The following is an 18273-nucleotide window of genomic DNA, read 5'->3' as shown; positions in this document are numbered from 1 at the left end:
ATGCAGAATCTGAAGAAAACCTCACAGCACCAAGAAAAGGGTTTTCAGTGTTAAGCCCTGCTCTTTTCTCCTCTTAAAAATCAGAGATCACTCACACAGAAAATTCAATTTCACTAATGACAATTTTGCAAAAGGACAGACAAAAATTTAGGGTTTCTGCTACAATGTAATCTTGACTTTTATTTCTTTTGATATTCCCTACATTACATTAGCTTAAGGTTTTAGTAAAACTATTTCTAAATCTCACAAAGATAGCTCCACAAAGTATGGTCACCTCTGTGGTGCACATTCTTCTGCAAATAATAATAATACTGTTATAGGTTTATGTATATGTAATTGCAATATTTTGAACAAAGCTGCTGGTTGAGAATAAAAATCTATGTAATTGACACTTGCTCTGAATCAAAAAGAATTTTCTATTTAGACAAGTTGTAATGAAAGGAAAAATACAAGTAACAAATTTTCTTGTTTCCCAAGTTCTTAGAATATTATAAGGCATATGTAAGCAAGGAAATTAGTTCCACACAAATTTTGCTTTTTTTTTTTTTTGATACAAAATTACAATATAAACAAAGTAGAAATGTAATGCATGAATATTGAAATATTTTAGAAATCAAGATATTCAAATACTTTCTTTGTTGAAGTTTTCAAATGGGAGGTATAATGGGTTTAAGATCACTGATGTGCAGTATTTGCCAATGCAGAACATCTAAATAAACATGGAGATTAAAGTAAACATTATCCTTCTCCCACCTTCACTGCAACCAGTCTTCATCTGTGCAAGATTGTATATGAATAAATCCACAAGCACAAGGCTATGCATGGTTCAGTTCAGTTTCTCAAGCTTTTAACATATTCATGATAAAAATGGATCTTAAGTTACAGAAACCCAATACTTCAAAGTGCTTTTTGTGAAAATTACATTGCTTCAATTGACACCTACATTTAGGAGAATCAGAGAAAACTAGCAAGATGAAATACGGAGGTATTGCATGAAGCATATTTAGAATTTGAAGTTATATAAGCCAAAGTGTCTTCATTTGCTCTTAGGTAGCCCTCACCCTGAAAATGCTATTATTATCATCACCATCTATATTCAAGTGCTATCCACTTCATTTTCAATCCTTCCTCTATCCTCCAGTTCTCAAAATCAGAGCAGAGAGGAGTCCCCATCCCACTGGATGCATCATGTGCTGCATGTCCCACCTGCACATCCACTTCCTCACAGCAGTGCCACAACTGAGGAGGTCATGGCAGGACCTGCTTTCAATCACTGCATCAATTATTATCTGACGATACAGAAACAAACATGAGGAGAATGTCTGGTCTCCAAAAAAATCCCAAAACCAAATCTTGATGTAATAATCAACATTCAGCAAGCAAGAACATCAAAATGTTAGTAAGTTAGATTTAGTTGTAAAGCCAACCAGTCACACTGAATTCCTTGATAAAATACAGAGCAGTAGTAAGTAGACTTCTAAAAGGGAAACAAAATGGGGACTATTTTCTATCTGTCATTTAGAGAGATGATAAGGGATTCAGTCAAGTGTCTCCTCATGCATCTTTTCCATTAAGAACCATCATATTTCATTTTGGTATGTGCAGATCAGAATGAAAAGCATCAGCCCCTCTAGCCAAGCTAGGTTTAGCTGGGTTTCACATCAGTGTGCTCTGAAACCCAGACTTGCACCCAACTCATCCTTGCCAAGGAAAAGAAAAGTTACAATTAAGAAGCTCGTGTACATGCACAAGCCATTCCCAGGGGAAGGCATAAGTGCTCTGAGGAAAACTAAATTTGGCATGACCATTTTCTGACCCCTCAGATAAAAAGCCAGAGCCCGTCATGCATGCAGAGCCACTCTAACATGAACAGCGCTCCGCTGGGGATGAGGCAAGCAGGGAGGGAAGGCAGCAGCAGGTTTCCCCACACTCAGAGCTGCACGCTGCAAACTATGAAAGAAAGAGTTTGTCAGCTGAAAGACAGGGCATCATTATACAGAACACCAAATTATCTGATAATATAGGCTGACCTCTTTGATTCTCATTTGAATTAGTGCCTGTCTTTTAGGAAAAGCAAGGAAAGATGCAAGGGAAGCCCAAGCTGCTTTTGACTTGTAATAACTCTTCTTTTTAATAAAAATGTAGTGGTCATCTGCGTATCAAAATAATAACTAGATTAGGGTTTTTTTTTTCTTTTAACTTATTAACTCCTCCAATGTTATTCTATTTATAGGGGTTTTTTTCAGCAAAAGCAAGTAGCTGCTTTATAGAAATGCTTTTCAGTTGAAAGGAAAATTGAGTTGCTGGCAAGTTGAAGAGACATTTGCAGAACTGTCACTACTTGCAAATCCTGGAGACATGAGCTCACTGCATACCATGGATAAGGATGATTAGGCTTATCCAATGTCATATGATAGCTTAGATGTTTACAGTCTCAGATACAACAGCTCATGTGTCAGGGAAGGGACTCACTTGCGATATCACAGCTAAGTACACGCCACTTAATAATACCTGGGAGGAGTGTTTCACAAGAGAAAGAAGCCTGAGACATCACTGCAGCTCCTTGCTTCACTAGGGACCCAAACCACTGCTGCCTGTGGGGGAAAAGGAATCATGGTGCCAAAGACAATAACCCTGCTGCTACAGCAGGAGGATGCAAAGAACCCAGCAAACAGACAGAGAGAATGCCTGATTAAAGCATTCTCTCATCACACCATAGGAAAACTACAGAATAAGCACATTTATAGCAAATTAATGCTTTAAATAATTGCTTCTAAAAATGTGTAGAAGTTAAACTCCAGCTGGAAACTTTAGTGAACTTCTTCAGTATTTTGAACACTTTTAGTTAGCATCCTTACAGATGACAGACTATAGTGCTTTATCTATGTAATGCTCATAGGGATTTAATTCTTATGCAAAAGCAACCCAGATCAGAGGTTGCATTAATCTGCTAATTTACAGCTGACTACTGAAAGCACTTCAAAAGAAGTTCCTGAAAACACACAGTGAAAAATTTGAAATTAGCTAGATTCTAGAGGTTTGTTTCCATAGAAAGTCCTCTCAGTCAACCCTGAAACATGTGATTTACGATCTTCACACAGTTTTCCTTTTATAGCAGACTACTGTTTTGAAAAGTGAGGTTAATTTTAAAATTTTACGTGGTTACAAGAGTGAATATGGTAGCAAGTTTTAATAGTTTAGGTAGAAATATTGCATAAAGTTTCACATTTGTTGCTTCTCACTTTTCATAATGCAACATCAAAACTAAAACATTAAGCTGAAAAATGGTTTAAAATCCCGTCTGAAAAAGTGCTTTTAAGAATAACAAACTGTTTTGCAAATTTACTGTAGAAAGGGTAGATGCTCAGGGTCTTTATACCAGCAGGTGATCCTGAATACTCTTCAGAGGAGAATACCACTTAGTGTTCCTTTACGACTCTTTTTATATATACAACACACTAAAGAAACACTTTGATGGCATTTTTCTGTTGAATTCAAGATCTACGTTAACAGACTAAACATACAATTATATAAACCAACAAAACTGGAACCTACTGGTAGAGGCAACAACAAATTTAGCTTGTTGCAGCAGTTCAGCTTTGCAACCTATCTAGAACAGAAAGCTCGGAGGCAGGTACTGCATCAGCACACCTGGGAATAGATCCTTCTTTGGGAAAAATTACCCTTATTTTAGTTTTAAATTAGAAGTTCTCATATTACTTTATCTCAGAAAACATTCAGAGATGAAAGGTTTTTTCCTAACCTACTTTTTCTCTTATTCTTTCAAATAAATAAATAAAGGAATAAATGGTTTGAATAAAGACAGCTTTGCTTATGCTTCATGTTAATGACGTCTGTGTTGCCATGGAGATTGCTGTGACATCACAAGATCTACATAATGGTCTCAAAGAATGAGAAGTTGTTGGAAAACATTACTTAAGAGGCAAGACCTTGTCTAAACACAGCTTGGCTTATTAACATTCATGAAATTCATTAAAACAGAGGAGTATTTTTCCAATGTCATACAAAGACTTTAGATGCTAGTTTCTAAATTAAGACTTTTTATATTGAAAAACACATAATAAGCATTTTTAAGTCCCTCTAGAGACTTTCATAATTAAGGTATTACAAATTTTCAGGGTGTTTTTTTTTTTAATGACTAAAATAACTTGACACGTCACCTAGGTTTTTAGAAGTAAAACAAGACCATATATATTGACACTTTCTACACACACTTATATGCTTAACTCATTCAATACAACTAATTCATTCATATGGAAAGCTAAACACATTCCTTCAATAACAAGTTTCCATAAATTAGTGTACAGAGCAGATGCATTCAAGACACATTTTTATATTTGTGAATGGATAAACAAAGTAAACCAGTGGAGTAGTAGTGACAATTTTGTTTTAGCTATTTATATTATAATTTGAAAAATAAATTATTCCTCACTTAAAATGTTATATCACATCTTGTATCCCTAGATTTGTTTTTCAGAAACATTTGGAAAATTTTGCATCAACTGAAAGAAAACTCTCAGACATTTTCAAATCTTCTACAATATAGAGCAACATTTTGTTAAAAAGACCATTTATGGAAGAATTACAGTAGTGGAATCACACTAAGAATCAAGACAATAATTCTAATTCCTTTCAGTTATTCTACAGACTTCCAGATACATAAGTAAACATCATTACTTCAGCTTATCTAGATGGTCGTTCACAAAATTAAATTTATGAAAGTTTAGATCCTGAGAGGTTCACATGAGGCAAAGGAAAGGCAGTGTCCTCTGTCCCCTCTCTCCACATGGGTATAACTTCTCATTTTGGTATTCTTTATGCTATTTTTGCACACAGTTCCTTTTGTTGTTATTTTGAGGTGAGCAATGACAAGATTACTTCAGTTCATTACACTTATAAAACTTGTCCAGAGATCCTGAAAGCACATAAAGCAAAGAGGGTCTTCCTTTTGACCTCAGCAAGAATCCTATAATGCAGTTTTCCCAAGTAACTGAAGGGGGCTTTGATGTTTTGCAGGTTTGTACTAGAACTCAAAACCTTAAGTACTATTAAATTGAATCAGAGGAAATCCTAAATCAGAAGGAAGAGATTACATAATAGGACATCTCACCAGCTGGAATATCCCTTGTGAAAAGGCAATCATTTTCTTCAGACAGATACCTATAATTAACAATGCAAGCAGGATACCCTGTAATGGGTCTCACATTTAACTTTTAAATAACTGCTCACTTTATTACACAGAGAATTTTATCCTACAAAATTTCTCAAAGAGTTCTCAATTTTTTTCCCATATCCCCATTTGCATGCAAGCAATTTATTACAATTTCAGAAATCAGCTTTTTAATATTAAAATCAAAACTGAAATTTTAGAAAGAAAATTTTAAAGTGTGAGTACTGTTGAAATAAAATATATCACATAATTACAATGTACAGAAGAGCAGTAAAAGCAAAGATGAACAATGTTTCCAAGATTGCTTAGATGTTGCTCTCAATGACTTCAAATTATGCCATGCTCCATTAGAGACCCTAATGCTGGGATTAGAAAGATGCCTCTAGCCAATGAGACGCAAAATAAGCTAAAAAGAAGAGTCAGAAATGAAACCATACTCTTTCACAGCCAGCTTTTACAGCAACAGACTTTAGAAACCAGGCAGTGAACTAAACAGCACCAAAATTTTTGAACAAAAATACAATGTCATTAGGAAAAAAGTGAGGGTTTTCAGCTGAATTAATCTTTTTTGCACCCAGATGGGCAGGTGGGGGAAGATAACAATAAAAAAAAGCCAAAAAAACCCCCACCACTATTCCAGCATATTTTTTAAAAAATTAGTCAAAATTTTAACCCAAACTTTCCAAGATTTAAAGAAATGGGATCTGAGAGTTGGTATCAGAGTCATCAAATATTATGTTGCCTCCATGAGCTGCCTTAAAGGATTCTCTCTTTTCCTCTCCTGTCTTTCTGCTCAAAAATTATGCCTCACGAATCTAGGTTGTTAAACTCTTCTGCTTATTTTTATTTTTTCCTTATGGTCCTTTTCAGTTACTTTGAGCTATTAAGACACATTCATACTTACACAGATAAAATCTACTGCCTGTGTTACCTCAGATTTTGTTTTTCATTGGCATTGGCAATATCTCACTAAAAATTTTTCATTATATTTAATCTGTAAAGTAAATGCAAAAAATAACCTAAATTGGTTCCCAGGCAAAATTCTCCATAAAAGCAGTGGTCTGAATTTATAATGTTGCGTAATTTGTTTCTACGCTCTGTATCACAAGTGCCATTTTTTCATTACAATGGTACCCTTAACTTTAAAGTATTTTCACACAGCTGCAGTTTCAATGGGGAAGATAAACACCACTGAAGTAAATAAAGCACAATGTAAGAAAAGTCTAACTTCTTTACTTATTTTAAATGCACTGACAGTGGCATTTAAAAGTGGCAGGAATTTTCATCTCGACTCAGCTTACAATTACCAAGCATGAAACAATGAAACACCAAACCAAGGATGTCTTGAATCTGCAAGCTCTGCACTCCCCCATGGAAAGCATATGAAATTGCTGTGAACATTCCATGCCCTGGAATTCCATGCCCCTGAGCACCAGCAAGTGATCCAGACCTTCTCAAGCCCATCATCAGGTTTTCCACATTGAAAGAGACAAAAGTCTGCAGCTCTAGGTTTATACATCTAGAAACTGGTACAAGGTTTGCATTTGGCAGAGCTCCTGAAGTTTGCTTTTCTCCTACCATGAGCACTTCCATCCCTGAAAGCCTCCCTCTCCTTAAGAGGAATCAAAACAACTCAGGCTCAGTGAAAACATATTCAGGTCATTTGACACTTTCAGCTTCATTGTTATCTTGTCATTACAAACTTGGAAGAAAGCCTGGTAGCACCAGACACACAAGGCTGAATTTCTATTTTTGTTTTCAAAAGATGCCAGTGTAATAGATTAAGTCCCTTAACATTTTATCAGCTCTGCAAAAACAAAATTCCAGTAGCACTGAAATATGACAGGAACAACACCAGACACCAGCCAATCTCATCATTTAGGAACTGTCTCCTCTTCTATTTCCCAACACCTCAGATAATGTCACATCATTTTCAGACCTCAATAAACTCTTCAATTACTCAGCAGAACAGAAGATGGATGGGATAAAGGATAAATTAGCTGTAAAAATAATTTTCAGTATTCACATTCAAAGTAACATGTACACCATTTTTTTCCAACTCTAAGGACACTTTTGGGTGACATGTATCCTGTACTCCGAATCACAAATTTTGCTGAAATAGCCAGTGACATCACAAGGCCCATCAATTTATGGCTCAGCTAATTCAGCTACATCCAGAGCTGACTGTGTCTGAAGTGATGAAGTCAGACTCACCTGAAACCCTCCCTGCATGCTCTCCCTGGCAGCCAGCCCTCAGGGAGCCGGGCTCAGCCAGAGCCACACAGCAACTCCAGCTCCTCCAGAGCCTCATAAGGAAGCCTGCAATGACCCACACGAGCAAGTGCTGGATTTCACTGGTAGCACTGCCCATCATACCAGTAGGATATGAGCAAATTCAAGATAGACGGCCAGATCAGGCACTCCCATTGAAATGCTACCTCTTGTAAGCAAGATATTTTCTCTAGGAATTTGAGTCTCAATAAGTAATCACACATAAGCCTAATTTTCTGCTTGCAGGTAACAGTAAACATCTCCATCCAAAAGGACAAACACAGTCTTTTGGGTAATTTGTTTATTTCTCAATGTCTATTTAAAATTCATTATTAGTAATTCATGATAGCCACACAGTCATAAATGGACTGACATCACTACTACTTCCAACTTCCTCCTTGAGTTTATGATCTCAATCTTTCCTAGATTAAACCCCAAGATCACACTCCTTCATCCCTCAGTTTCAATTGCTGGGACTGAAATGCTGAACCAAGGCATTCAAACCAGACAGAGGACAAGGCAGCAGGGGGCTCAGCCCACAACAACCCTAGACTCTGTGCCTTCCCACCAGCCCTTAGAGAGAATCATGAGCACGGCTCCAGAACACCACCAGCTTGATACAGACACACCAACACAACAAACAGGTCACAGGAAAATCACAGGTTCACGGCAGCAAAAGCAGTGAAGTTTTCTATTCAAGACAGAGGTCCAAGGGCAAACTAAACCCAAAGCATGCACTTCCAAGTAACTTCTTAGACTTAAACAGATGTTCTCTGAAACTACAACCTGGGAAGTTATTTTTCCTCTATGAATGTCCAGTGTATGGTCTTGATGTTTCCATCACAATGCTGTAAATCCTTAGCCACAAGCAACTCAGAACCTGGAAAAAGCTAAATAAGCTCCACACAGCTCTTGATCAACTCTCTCTGCAGCTTAAACAACTAAACTAACATTTCTGAAAAGTACAACTCTACAAGTCCATTGTTCTAAAATTCTGTTTCCTGCTCAGGGGAAAAATATTCATTTTTAGGGGATTTTATCATGGTTTAAATATTTGTGTATACTGATCACTCAGTTAAAATCCCAGTTTCATTCTGTTATCTCATAGGTGTCAGCCACTAATAGCCATTATTAATAAACTCTAAGTTACAAATATATGAGTCATACTGAGAGAAGGATTTTGTCACTGTGATTAAAGCTATCAACATAATTTTACTGACTCAAAAGATCAATCAAAGGCAATTCGGTATTCAGAATATAAATACACCATCAGTTACATATATGTAAACCACACAAAACAGCATGATGCAGACATCACAAAAATTAGGAAGTATGTTTCAGATACATGAAGCTCTACAAATGCCTGTAGATAGCCAAGGGTTTTGCTCCAGCACCATTACACTCACATTCATTACCTGTCAAAATAAAAAAAGTCTGCCAAAATCCCTAACAAATTTTATCCTGAAAGGTTACTTTCATAAGTTAATGAGAATATACTTGGATGAGGACAAAACATTCTGCAGAAACTGAGTTTTGCTATTGCTTTACACACATTCAAAAGAAGTCCATAATTTGTTCAATAACTCTCCATTATGATTAGATATTCCATTCAATTTTTTAAGTTGTTTTAGTATGGGAAAGACCAGAGGGCTAAACCATCAATATTTAAACACATACATCCCTTTTAATTTTGAAAATCATGAAAAATAGATGTCCTTTCACCTTCAAAACTTAAATCTTTTAATTAGAGGAAAAAGGTTAATAATTGCTCCTGTATGTAAAATCTGTGAAGTTGCCAAAGGGAAAGCAGCTCTCCATTGCCATATGGGGCAGTGAGGGGACAACTGGTTGGATGTAGCAGCAGGGAAGGAAAAGAGGCTGCAGGAAGGAAACACCAGATGAGCAAGCAGTGCATAACTAAAGCCTGGTTTGTGGGTGGCAAATCAGCACAGCGGGATGCCCGAGCAGCACAGCACACGCTACCCGGAAGGGCTGGGAAGCATTCTAGGAGAAAAGCAGAAATCCCCAAGTACCAGAGCCAACAGACTGAGAAAAACTGCCCAGCAGTTCTGTATTTTGCTGCTGCTAAGGGCATCCTGTGGTCGTGGAGGCCAAGAGCAGGCACAAGCTGTGGGAGATCCAGGAAATCTTTTGGTACTGCAGCTCCCATTTAAGGAACACGAAAGAACCCATTGGAGTCCTCACTAGAAGCAAAGTTCTGGTATAAGAACCACACAGGAACTCCAAGCAAATGACCAAACGTGGTGAGAGCATGCAGCAGGCCAAGCTGAAAGCCATTCCAAAAGACATTTTGAGGGACTGTCACATAGTTGCTGTCAGTGAAAACACAGGAGAGCCAGGACAGCCCTCAGGGAATTGCATTTTCTGCTCATTTATTTTCTGGAGTTCATACATAAACCTCATTCTAGCATGTGAACTGCTTCAGAGTACAGATGCTCCGGGGAAATGATGAGGGGACTGAGTGTAAATTTGTGCTAGTTTGATGGTCAGGGTGGAAGGAAAGAATTAAAGAATGTTTAGTTTGACATAATATATGTCTGATATTTAAAGTAAATGAAGAAGTTTGTAGATATTAATAGAAAAAATGGGGGGAAATGAGTAGAAGGGAATATTAAACTGTCAAATTTCACCATGAGTTCACAAATTAAACTGGAGAACAAGATAAAGTTTTACCTCATGTCACCAAATAAATGGCAGCTTTAATTGTTCAGAACACTATTCTTTAAAATCATGGATTGTATATTTTCCCAAAATAATAAATTAAAGACAATAAAATCTAGCCTTATCTTATGAACACTATTTGCTAGCTGAAGGCTTGGAATCTGAACAAATACAAGCTAAACTGTATTACAACAGGGAAATAAAATTAAACTCATGCTATTTAAAAAAAAAAAAAAAAAAAAAAAGACACAGTTTAGATGTTAAAATTTCCAAAGCTAAATACTTGATTTAGGACTTCATGTATTCCAGTATTCCATCTTTAACAACTTATTTTTTTAAATTTGAAATTAAAGACTTGCCCAGTAGCTAGTTACAAGTGATTTTACAAGTCATCCAGTGCATTATAAAACTTTGTCCAAAACTGGCAGCTTTGATACTCATTTCGACCTATTTCAACAGTATGTAGGGTATGAGATATTTGCCCAATGTCTCACACCCTACAAGACTGGTTCATTTTGGGCTGCTGTACTGTTTTTTAGTAGCGGGTTTTAGTAGTATTGCTGCTGTTACTGTCCATTTTTTTATCTCATTGCTGCTTCCAGTAAATTGTTCTAATCCCAAGTCATGATTTCTGCCTTTACGTCTCCCACTAGAGAGGGGAGGGGAGTGGGAGGTGTGTGGTTTGGGAGACTCTCACTGAGCAGAGTGAGAGGTGTGCTGCTCCTAAGCCAAAGCAGTGCAAAAGCAGGGGGTGGTCATTTCCTGTGCTTTTAGACATTTTCAGTGTGAGGGAAGGGGGTATATTTTAAAACACCCTTCTCCAACTATATTTTAACTGTCTGCCAAACCTAGTCTCTCTAATAAAAAAATTTTAAATGGTATCTTAACAATAGAAATGAAAGCCATGGACACAACAATTTGGAAGAAAGAAATACAGTATGTTTACCTGACATGACATATACAACAAAAGAGCATTTCCAGTGTTACTCACCAACCAGTCTGAGGATGCTATATCTAAAACGAATGCAAGCAAATCAGCTAATAGAGGACCCAAATGCAAATAATATCCTGAGCATAGGCAGTCAAATGCACTAAGGTACTTACTTGCAAGTGTCAGGTCAAATCTAGTGACAGCTCTCTCTCCTGTTCTCTACAGACTCACATGCCAATTGCCACAAAGTTAAGAGTAACATCAAATTCTGCACAGGACTGAGAACAAATCTGCAAAGTTGTAGGCAGATTTGTCCACTACGCCTGTCTAAATTACTCTGAGATACTACTTTTGCTCTGGCATGCAAAGACATTCATTTGGAAGGAGTGAAATCCAAAAAAAAACCAAATGCTCTTGAAATTCAGGGGTTGGGGTGGAGGTGGAATTGTTGGGATGACAATATATGTCTTATTTTAAATTTGGTCAGCTACTGCTCAGCCATTATTTAATGAAGGTGAGCCAGAGGAGGTCAGGAGGACAGGCATGGAGAAGTCCTCAGTCTGAGCAAGGATCAGCAGCCCAGAGAACCTGTCCAAAGGGATTTACTGCAGGTGCATGGGGCAGGCTGACAAAAAAAGAGAGGATAGCTTTAAAGTGGGGGAAAAAATGAGGAGTTTTGAATGGTAAAATGCCTAGGGGTGAATTACATTTGCCTCTGGGAAAAGAAAGTTAGGGAAATGAGAATTTTCTGAGTCAAATGGATTTGGAGAAAGGAACATACTTCTTGCTTTCTACATATTTGATTGCTCCTACACAGACTTCTTGGCTCCATCCTGCTCTCTTAATCACAAGCTACACATGTTGCAAAATAATATCCTAGTGGCTTTTTAGATGGGCAAAGATAAAACGGATTAACCTGAAAAAAGCCCAAATTAAATAGTGTAAATATTAATTTACTATTGCAAATTTAGTTTACTCAAATGACAAACAAAATCAAAATTAGATGATCTTACTTTGCAATGTTTAGGTTCTCTTCCTATCACTTGATGTCAGTGATGCACAAGGATGTGCACCTTTTGCCAAACCATAGACAGTTCATTTCAGCAGTAATAGGACATCAAGATGCACAAATTATGCAATGCTCAAAAAGGCCCTTGAAGTTTTTACTCCCTCTATATGCAGTCATTTTCAGCAAACACCTGTCCAGTAACTGTCTTCTGTCCACTTCTGACACTACTGTTTAGATTCCAGAATACCACCTTATCAGTTCTTTCTGGACAGCAGCCTTTTCAGTAGGTCTCACTCCCTTTTTTCTGAGCACCCTAAAATCTTACTTTAGCATTTCTGCCAATCATTCTCTTCTGCCTGGCTTGTATAACTGAGCAGTTTGCTATTTCTCTCCCAGCAGTTCACTGGCAGCACAAGTAAAGCTGGAAAACTTAATTTTCTTCTCAGGCCATTTTTTCACTAAATAAATGAATCAATAAATCATTTATTAGCCACCAATATTCCAGATCAGAAATTTCACCTGAGTGCCCTCTCACTTTTGCCAAGTTTCTTATTGATGGATGAGCCCAAAGCCCAATTTCAACTTACTCATTTAGAAAGAAAAAACCCTGATTAACCTTGTAGTAAATTTTAATAAGGCACTCACCTACCATTCAATGACTACAGCTTCTCAGCACAAAGCCCATCACTAGAAACACTTTGGGTTTACTCTCCCAAAATGCTTTCTATCTCATATAATTAAAGTTTTTTTATTTTGCTTTCATGGACTTAAGTTATCTTTTTCAATTAACAAATTGTCTCTCTTGCCTTTGCTTGCCAAGACACTAGCTTTGAGAGCTACTTGACTTCATCCACAATTGTAAAACCTATTTGTATCACAGATTCCATGCCTTGTATTCACTAAGGTATTTCACTGTCCCAGATGTCATTTTACACATTTCTTCATATGAACAGCACTTAATGCTTAATGCTTACAGCCACAGGATCTGTAATTTTCTGTTCTTTCTACCAGGAAGAGTCTCAAGCTCACTGTTTGTCTTACTAAATCTCACCTCTCTTCAAGTGCCCAAGTGAGTGAGGCACAAGCATTGCTGTATTTCAGAAGATTCTTGCCATGGACTATACACAGCCACCCTTCATTAATTCAGATATTATATATCTCTTCTCCTGGTATCTAAAGATAGCACTTTCTGCCAGCTTATGTCCTAGGACTGCCTGCTCATGGATGACATACGGGACAATTTCTGCTCTGCCAGAAGGGCTTCTATAATCCCTTGTTGTGCTGCTTTTTCCAATAATCAGTTTTGCACCTTCAGCATTAACTATCCGATGGCACATCTAATATGCCTTTTTATCAGCAGTGCCTGACAGACACAAGACACTTGGTTTCACCAAGAACATGCCACCATCATGCAATGGAAGTCCCAAGACTTGCACTGTTCTCCCACTGGAAGGCAGATTTGAAGATCAAATGTCTCATATGCCAACCAACACTAGCCATGAAGTGGTTTCCCACCTTTTAAAATTGTAAAAAAATTTCCAGTTCTTTCCTTATCATGATACTATCCAGAGATGGGTCATTCTTTGATTATGCCTTTTACAAATTTTATTACGTGCCATATGCATCAAAGCAGCCTTTTATGGTAGTCTGAATGAATATGCATATAACCAGTATTTTTAAATAATTCTGCTCTGCTTCCATTAAAATTATCAAGCTTTAGACTTTAGTCTAAAATCCTTGCAATCACTTGAATTTTTTTACCATAGCTCAAAATAAGTAATTTTTTTTTTTTTTCAAGGGGACAAAAAAAGAAAATTTTTTTTTTTTTTTTTTTTTTTAACTGGAGCAATATAAATGTTGAGTACCTCACACCCAAACTTTTTTTTTTATCCATCTAAGAAACTGCTCTTCATTGAAAATCCATTTGCATGACATTATACAGAAACAGCAAAACCTGCAGTAACATGATCTAAGAATATACTAAAACATACACCAAAGATTTATGCACAGTAAGTAAAGGAAAACATCTACATCCAAAATCTATAATTTGAAGTATGATTATTCATTGGAAGAGACTACTCGGCACTTCACTCCATTTGTCAGGTTTTTAGTGGTTTTATTTTTTAAATCAACAACATCTGCATGACACTTCGGACAGTTATACACTGTCCACAAAGATGGACTTTCAATTCTAGCTATGGGCATGAAACAGTTACCAGAGTTAATAAAGGCAGGAGATGTGTGTTTAAATTTGTTCTTCTGTGATTCATTAAATAGAAACATTGCCTTTTAGTTCTAAAAATTCTCTACATCTCATGATTTATGTTTAAAATATACAATGCAGTACATTCATAGCTGACATACCTGCTCCTTGGAAGAAACATGGATTCTTTAATGAAGACTGAACCAGACAGCAGGATATACCAACAGGTACCAATATCATCAGGGCTGGAATAATAATAAAAAAAAAGACAACACAGTTTAAAACACTTGATTTAAATTACTCTCAACAGTACCAAATTTGCACTACAAAGAACATCAAAGAGGCAAAAATGCTCCAAACTACGGAAGGAAGACACAATTCAATTATTTAAAAAATAATTCCATGAAACTATTCTAATTTACACCTGTAAACATATACATTATTAGAATGCTCAATTTCATTTACTTGACTTTATTAAAAGCATCTGTCTATTCACTTGGTAACAGCCCAATTCAAATTAAATATAGCTACGTGATTAAAGGAAGCCAAGCTACAGTAAATACACTGCATGTATTCCATTGAATGCATTGAAGAAGAATGACAGTTCTTCAGTTCTTGCTGAAGAGAGCTGTAGCACCTTTCCATCTATATAAATAAAGGCATCCTTTCCCAATACTAGCCCATCTTCTTCTCAAGCCTTTCAAGACAGAAATTTTCCTTTCTGCATCAGGTAAGAGACCTTTGTAGATGGCAAACCTACATCAGATTTGCCAGTCATCATCATCTGCTGCTGCTAAGCACTGCCCCTTCCACATCTCTTCCGGGCACCAGAATAAATTCCCAACAGAAGGGGCAAAAAGTTTATCTTCCCCTCTCTTCAATTTGTAGAGGAACTGGATGAGGAAGACTTTGTCATCCAGGCACAGCTCATTCTACTGTAGATTCAGATGTTGCTCCTTGAGTAATACAAAATCCTTTTCATATGCTTAGACTATTTTTGGAAAAGTGAGTTCAAATAATGTTTGGACAGGAAAATAAAATAGGTTAAGGCTACTAGAAATAGCTGCAGTAGAAGTCTCATTCCATGTTGACAGTCAGTACTGAGAATCTCTCCACTGTACTTCAGTTTCTACCACTCCTGCTTCTTCCAGAGAAACTGACTAATTGAAATCATGACTAATGGAGTTCCTCATTATGAACTGCATGAGCATTCTTACAGAAAACTACATTCCTAATGACACTAAGATATGCAGATTATTTAATGAATTTGTAGCATCTTCATTTTTTAAATTATATGTCTCAAGTCTTTAGCAACAACTAGGTCTACTTCAAGTAAGAACAGCCCACATCTTTTAACAATGATGACAGCACAGTATTAAAATCTAATCTTAAATTTTAGTAGGCAATGTACACATTAGCAGTGTATTTTTCATTTGAAGAACTGCAATTTAAGAAGTACCTACACAGAGGTCCTCAAAACAAATGTGCGAGCCTAAAAAAGCTGAGAGCAAACCGTCCAATCTAAAAACACATTCCATTTTCATTTTCCACTGTATAATATAAGCATGAGAGAAAGGACAAGAACATAGAAAATTAGCAGAGGGAACTGAGGGGACACAATCTGTGGCCAAGAACAGCAGAACTGAACAAGAAGATGGAGATTGTATTTCTTTTCGAGCAGCCAATGTCCTGACCAGTGAAGTGATGCTGGTCAGCCACAAACACCAGGAGTTACATCATCTTCACAATCAAGATTTCAGGAATACTTCTTTATACTGATAGACCATAGAGAGCAAAGCAATAACACAGTCCCACAGCTAAAACAACAGCATTTTGATTGACATAGCTGTAGTGTTCTAAGCTGCCTATTCTGAAATGTGCCTTGCTTGCTTCTCACATGGGCCTGTATCACGCTCAAACTTGCTGGTTTAGAAAAATCAACACTGTGCATAAGTGCAGAGAACCAGGTTAAAGCAGTTAAACACAAAAAAGCCAGCACTTCCAACAAAAATATCATTCCTAAAAACATGAACATGCACCTGAGTAAAGTTACACATCTTCAGACATTCCTTCTTTCCCCACAAATCCTATGCTGACAGGCATACAACAGCGCTGCTGCTGAACTGCAAGTCTGTTAGGTTTTTTATTCTGTTCTTTAATATCTGTCATTCTACATACAAATAATCTGGACTAATTATCACAGTTAGAAATTCTTGAAATAGAAATTTTCAGCAATGGATATAGATAAAGGGATTTCCCAAATACCTGGGAAGTAACTGTGCTAGAATGCGAGTAATAATTTTTCTGTGTGGATTACAGCACATTATATTATCACATAATAAGTTTTGTGGTCTTGGGGATGGGTTTTTTTCCTTTTCCTAAAATATGGCAGTTTGACCAAGTATTAAAAGTGTAGTCTGACAGAAAAGAACCTGGGGTCACAGATTTTACAATTCTAAAGCAAAAGTAATCTAGAAGATCTCATGCTTCAAGAAAGGCATTACCAATGATAAAATAATTGAAACAGAAAAAAATTAAGCCAACAGAAAGTATTTTAACTTTTGTAAATCTACTAACATCCAAGCTTCTGTTTTTCTTGTTTTAAGACCTGATTAATTTTCGAAATCCTCTGTCAAATCACCTATTTGTAAGGAGCTCCAGTTATCTTTTCTCATTGGAGATCTTTTAACTTCAAAGAGAAAAGCAGCTACTGGCTTTCACAAGCACCAGTCAGTATATTCAATATGCAAATGCTTAAGGCTACTTCTGAATCTACCTTTGAATCATTTAACAAACACCTAGAATGATTATGCATTCAACTGCAGTGGTCTGATTTCTTATTTAATCACACACAGCATGACTCTTCACTCAGTTAATCGTCCAACTCAGTTTTATCTCTTCTTTTTGCCAATTCACAGGTTTATTCTTTTTCTCTGCAAGTTGGCTCTTTAAAAGTTGTTGGTCCTTCTCACTTATCTGTCATGAACATCATACTTTATCCACTCTGTATATAATCAAATTAAGTATCTGCTCATTTGACAGCTAAAAGGACTGATTAAAAAAATAAATCAAACTTGAGGAATACCATGTAATTGAATTTGTTTTCCCTTTGCTTTATGTATACTTAATAACTGGTTTTATTTTTACAGTTACATTGAGAATTTCTAAGCTCTAAGCTATTTGAATCATGCATATCTACTGAATTCAACACTTTAATTATCTAAATAAAAAACCCCCTTCAATATTGCTGTGTCACAATAGTGGAATATTACTACAGAAGGTGCCTGCATTCAAGGTACCTTCCCTGAAACACACTCTGTATTCTTCTAAAATTTTCACTGTCAGCCAAAACATCATAAATATTTCCAAGTCTTCAAGAGCAAAGAACATAGAGAGGATATTAATTCTCTTCATTTTTACAACTAGTAGTGTCTTCATATAGTCTTGAGCAAAACATCTGAAAAAATCCCACATGTATAGCAAACACATTTCTTTCTCCAGATCCCACATGCTTCTCTCAGAAAAAAAAAAAAAAGCAAATGAAACACTGATCTATTCCTTTCATATGAAAATATATTTAACTCCTGCACTTTTAACACTTGTTATACTCCCAGTTGATTAGAATTAAGCCTCAACAAAGCCATTTGGCAGCCAGCTTTTGCTAGACAATACTGTCACAAGAAGCACGTGCAATTCTTTCATTTTAAGGATTCTGGGCTTTCCACAATCCTATTCAAACATCATGTGGCTTTCAATCAAGCTTCCATGTTTTCTGTACTGTGCTTGACGTTTGTTCATCAACAATGCATTTGCATTCTTCAGGACTTTTGTGCTTGTCATGAAAGACAGAAGAAACTATAGAAGAAGCAGATGCTGAACTACAAAAGTACTTCTTCAGGCCACCTGAGGACTCATGCAAATAACATTTTACCCAATAGAGAAGACTCATATTCAAAAGGTTTTCTTTGCATTCACATTTTGTTTTA

At 36.6% G+C, this 18273-nt stretch overlaps 1 protein-coding gene across 3 annotated transcripts in view; it reads right to left on the bottom strand.

Annotated features, from left to right (window-relative positions):
• RAPGEF2 (Rap guanine nucleotide exchange factor 2) overlaps positions 1 to 18273 on the bottom strand; it is a 127489-nt gene that overhangs the window by 94596 nt on the left and 14620 nt on the right. For all 3 annotated transcript variants that reach the window (XM_041427894.1, XM_041427895.1, XM_041427896.1), the window contains exon 3: positions 14449 to 14532. In XM_041427894.1, the coding sequence (XP_041283828.1) occupies positions 14449 to 14532 (84 nt within the window). The remainder of the gene's footprint in view (positions 1 to 14448; positions 14533 to 18273) is intronic.

Source organism: Onychostruthus taczanowskii, unplaced genomic scaffold (genome assembly GCF_017590055.1).
Source record: "Onychostruthus taczanowskii isolate IOZ18803 unplaced genomic scaffold, ASM1759005v1 scaffold12, whole genome shotgun sequence".
Taxonomy (NCBI): Eukaryota; Metazoa; Chordata; class Aves; order Passeriformes; family Passeridae; genus Onychostruthus; species Onychostruthus taczanowskii.
This window is presented reverse-complemented; position numbering and strand designations above follow the sequence as displayed.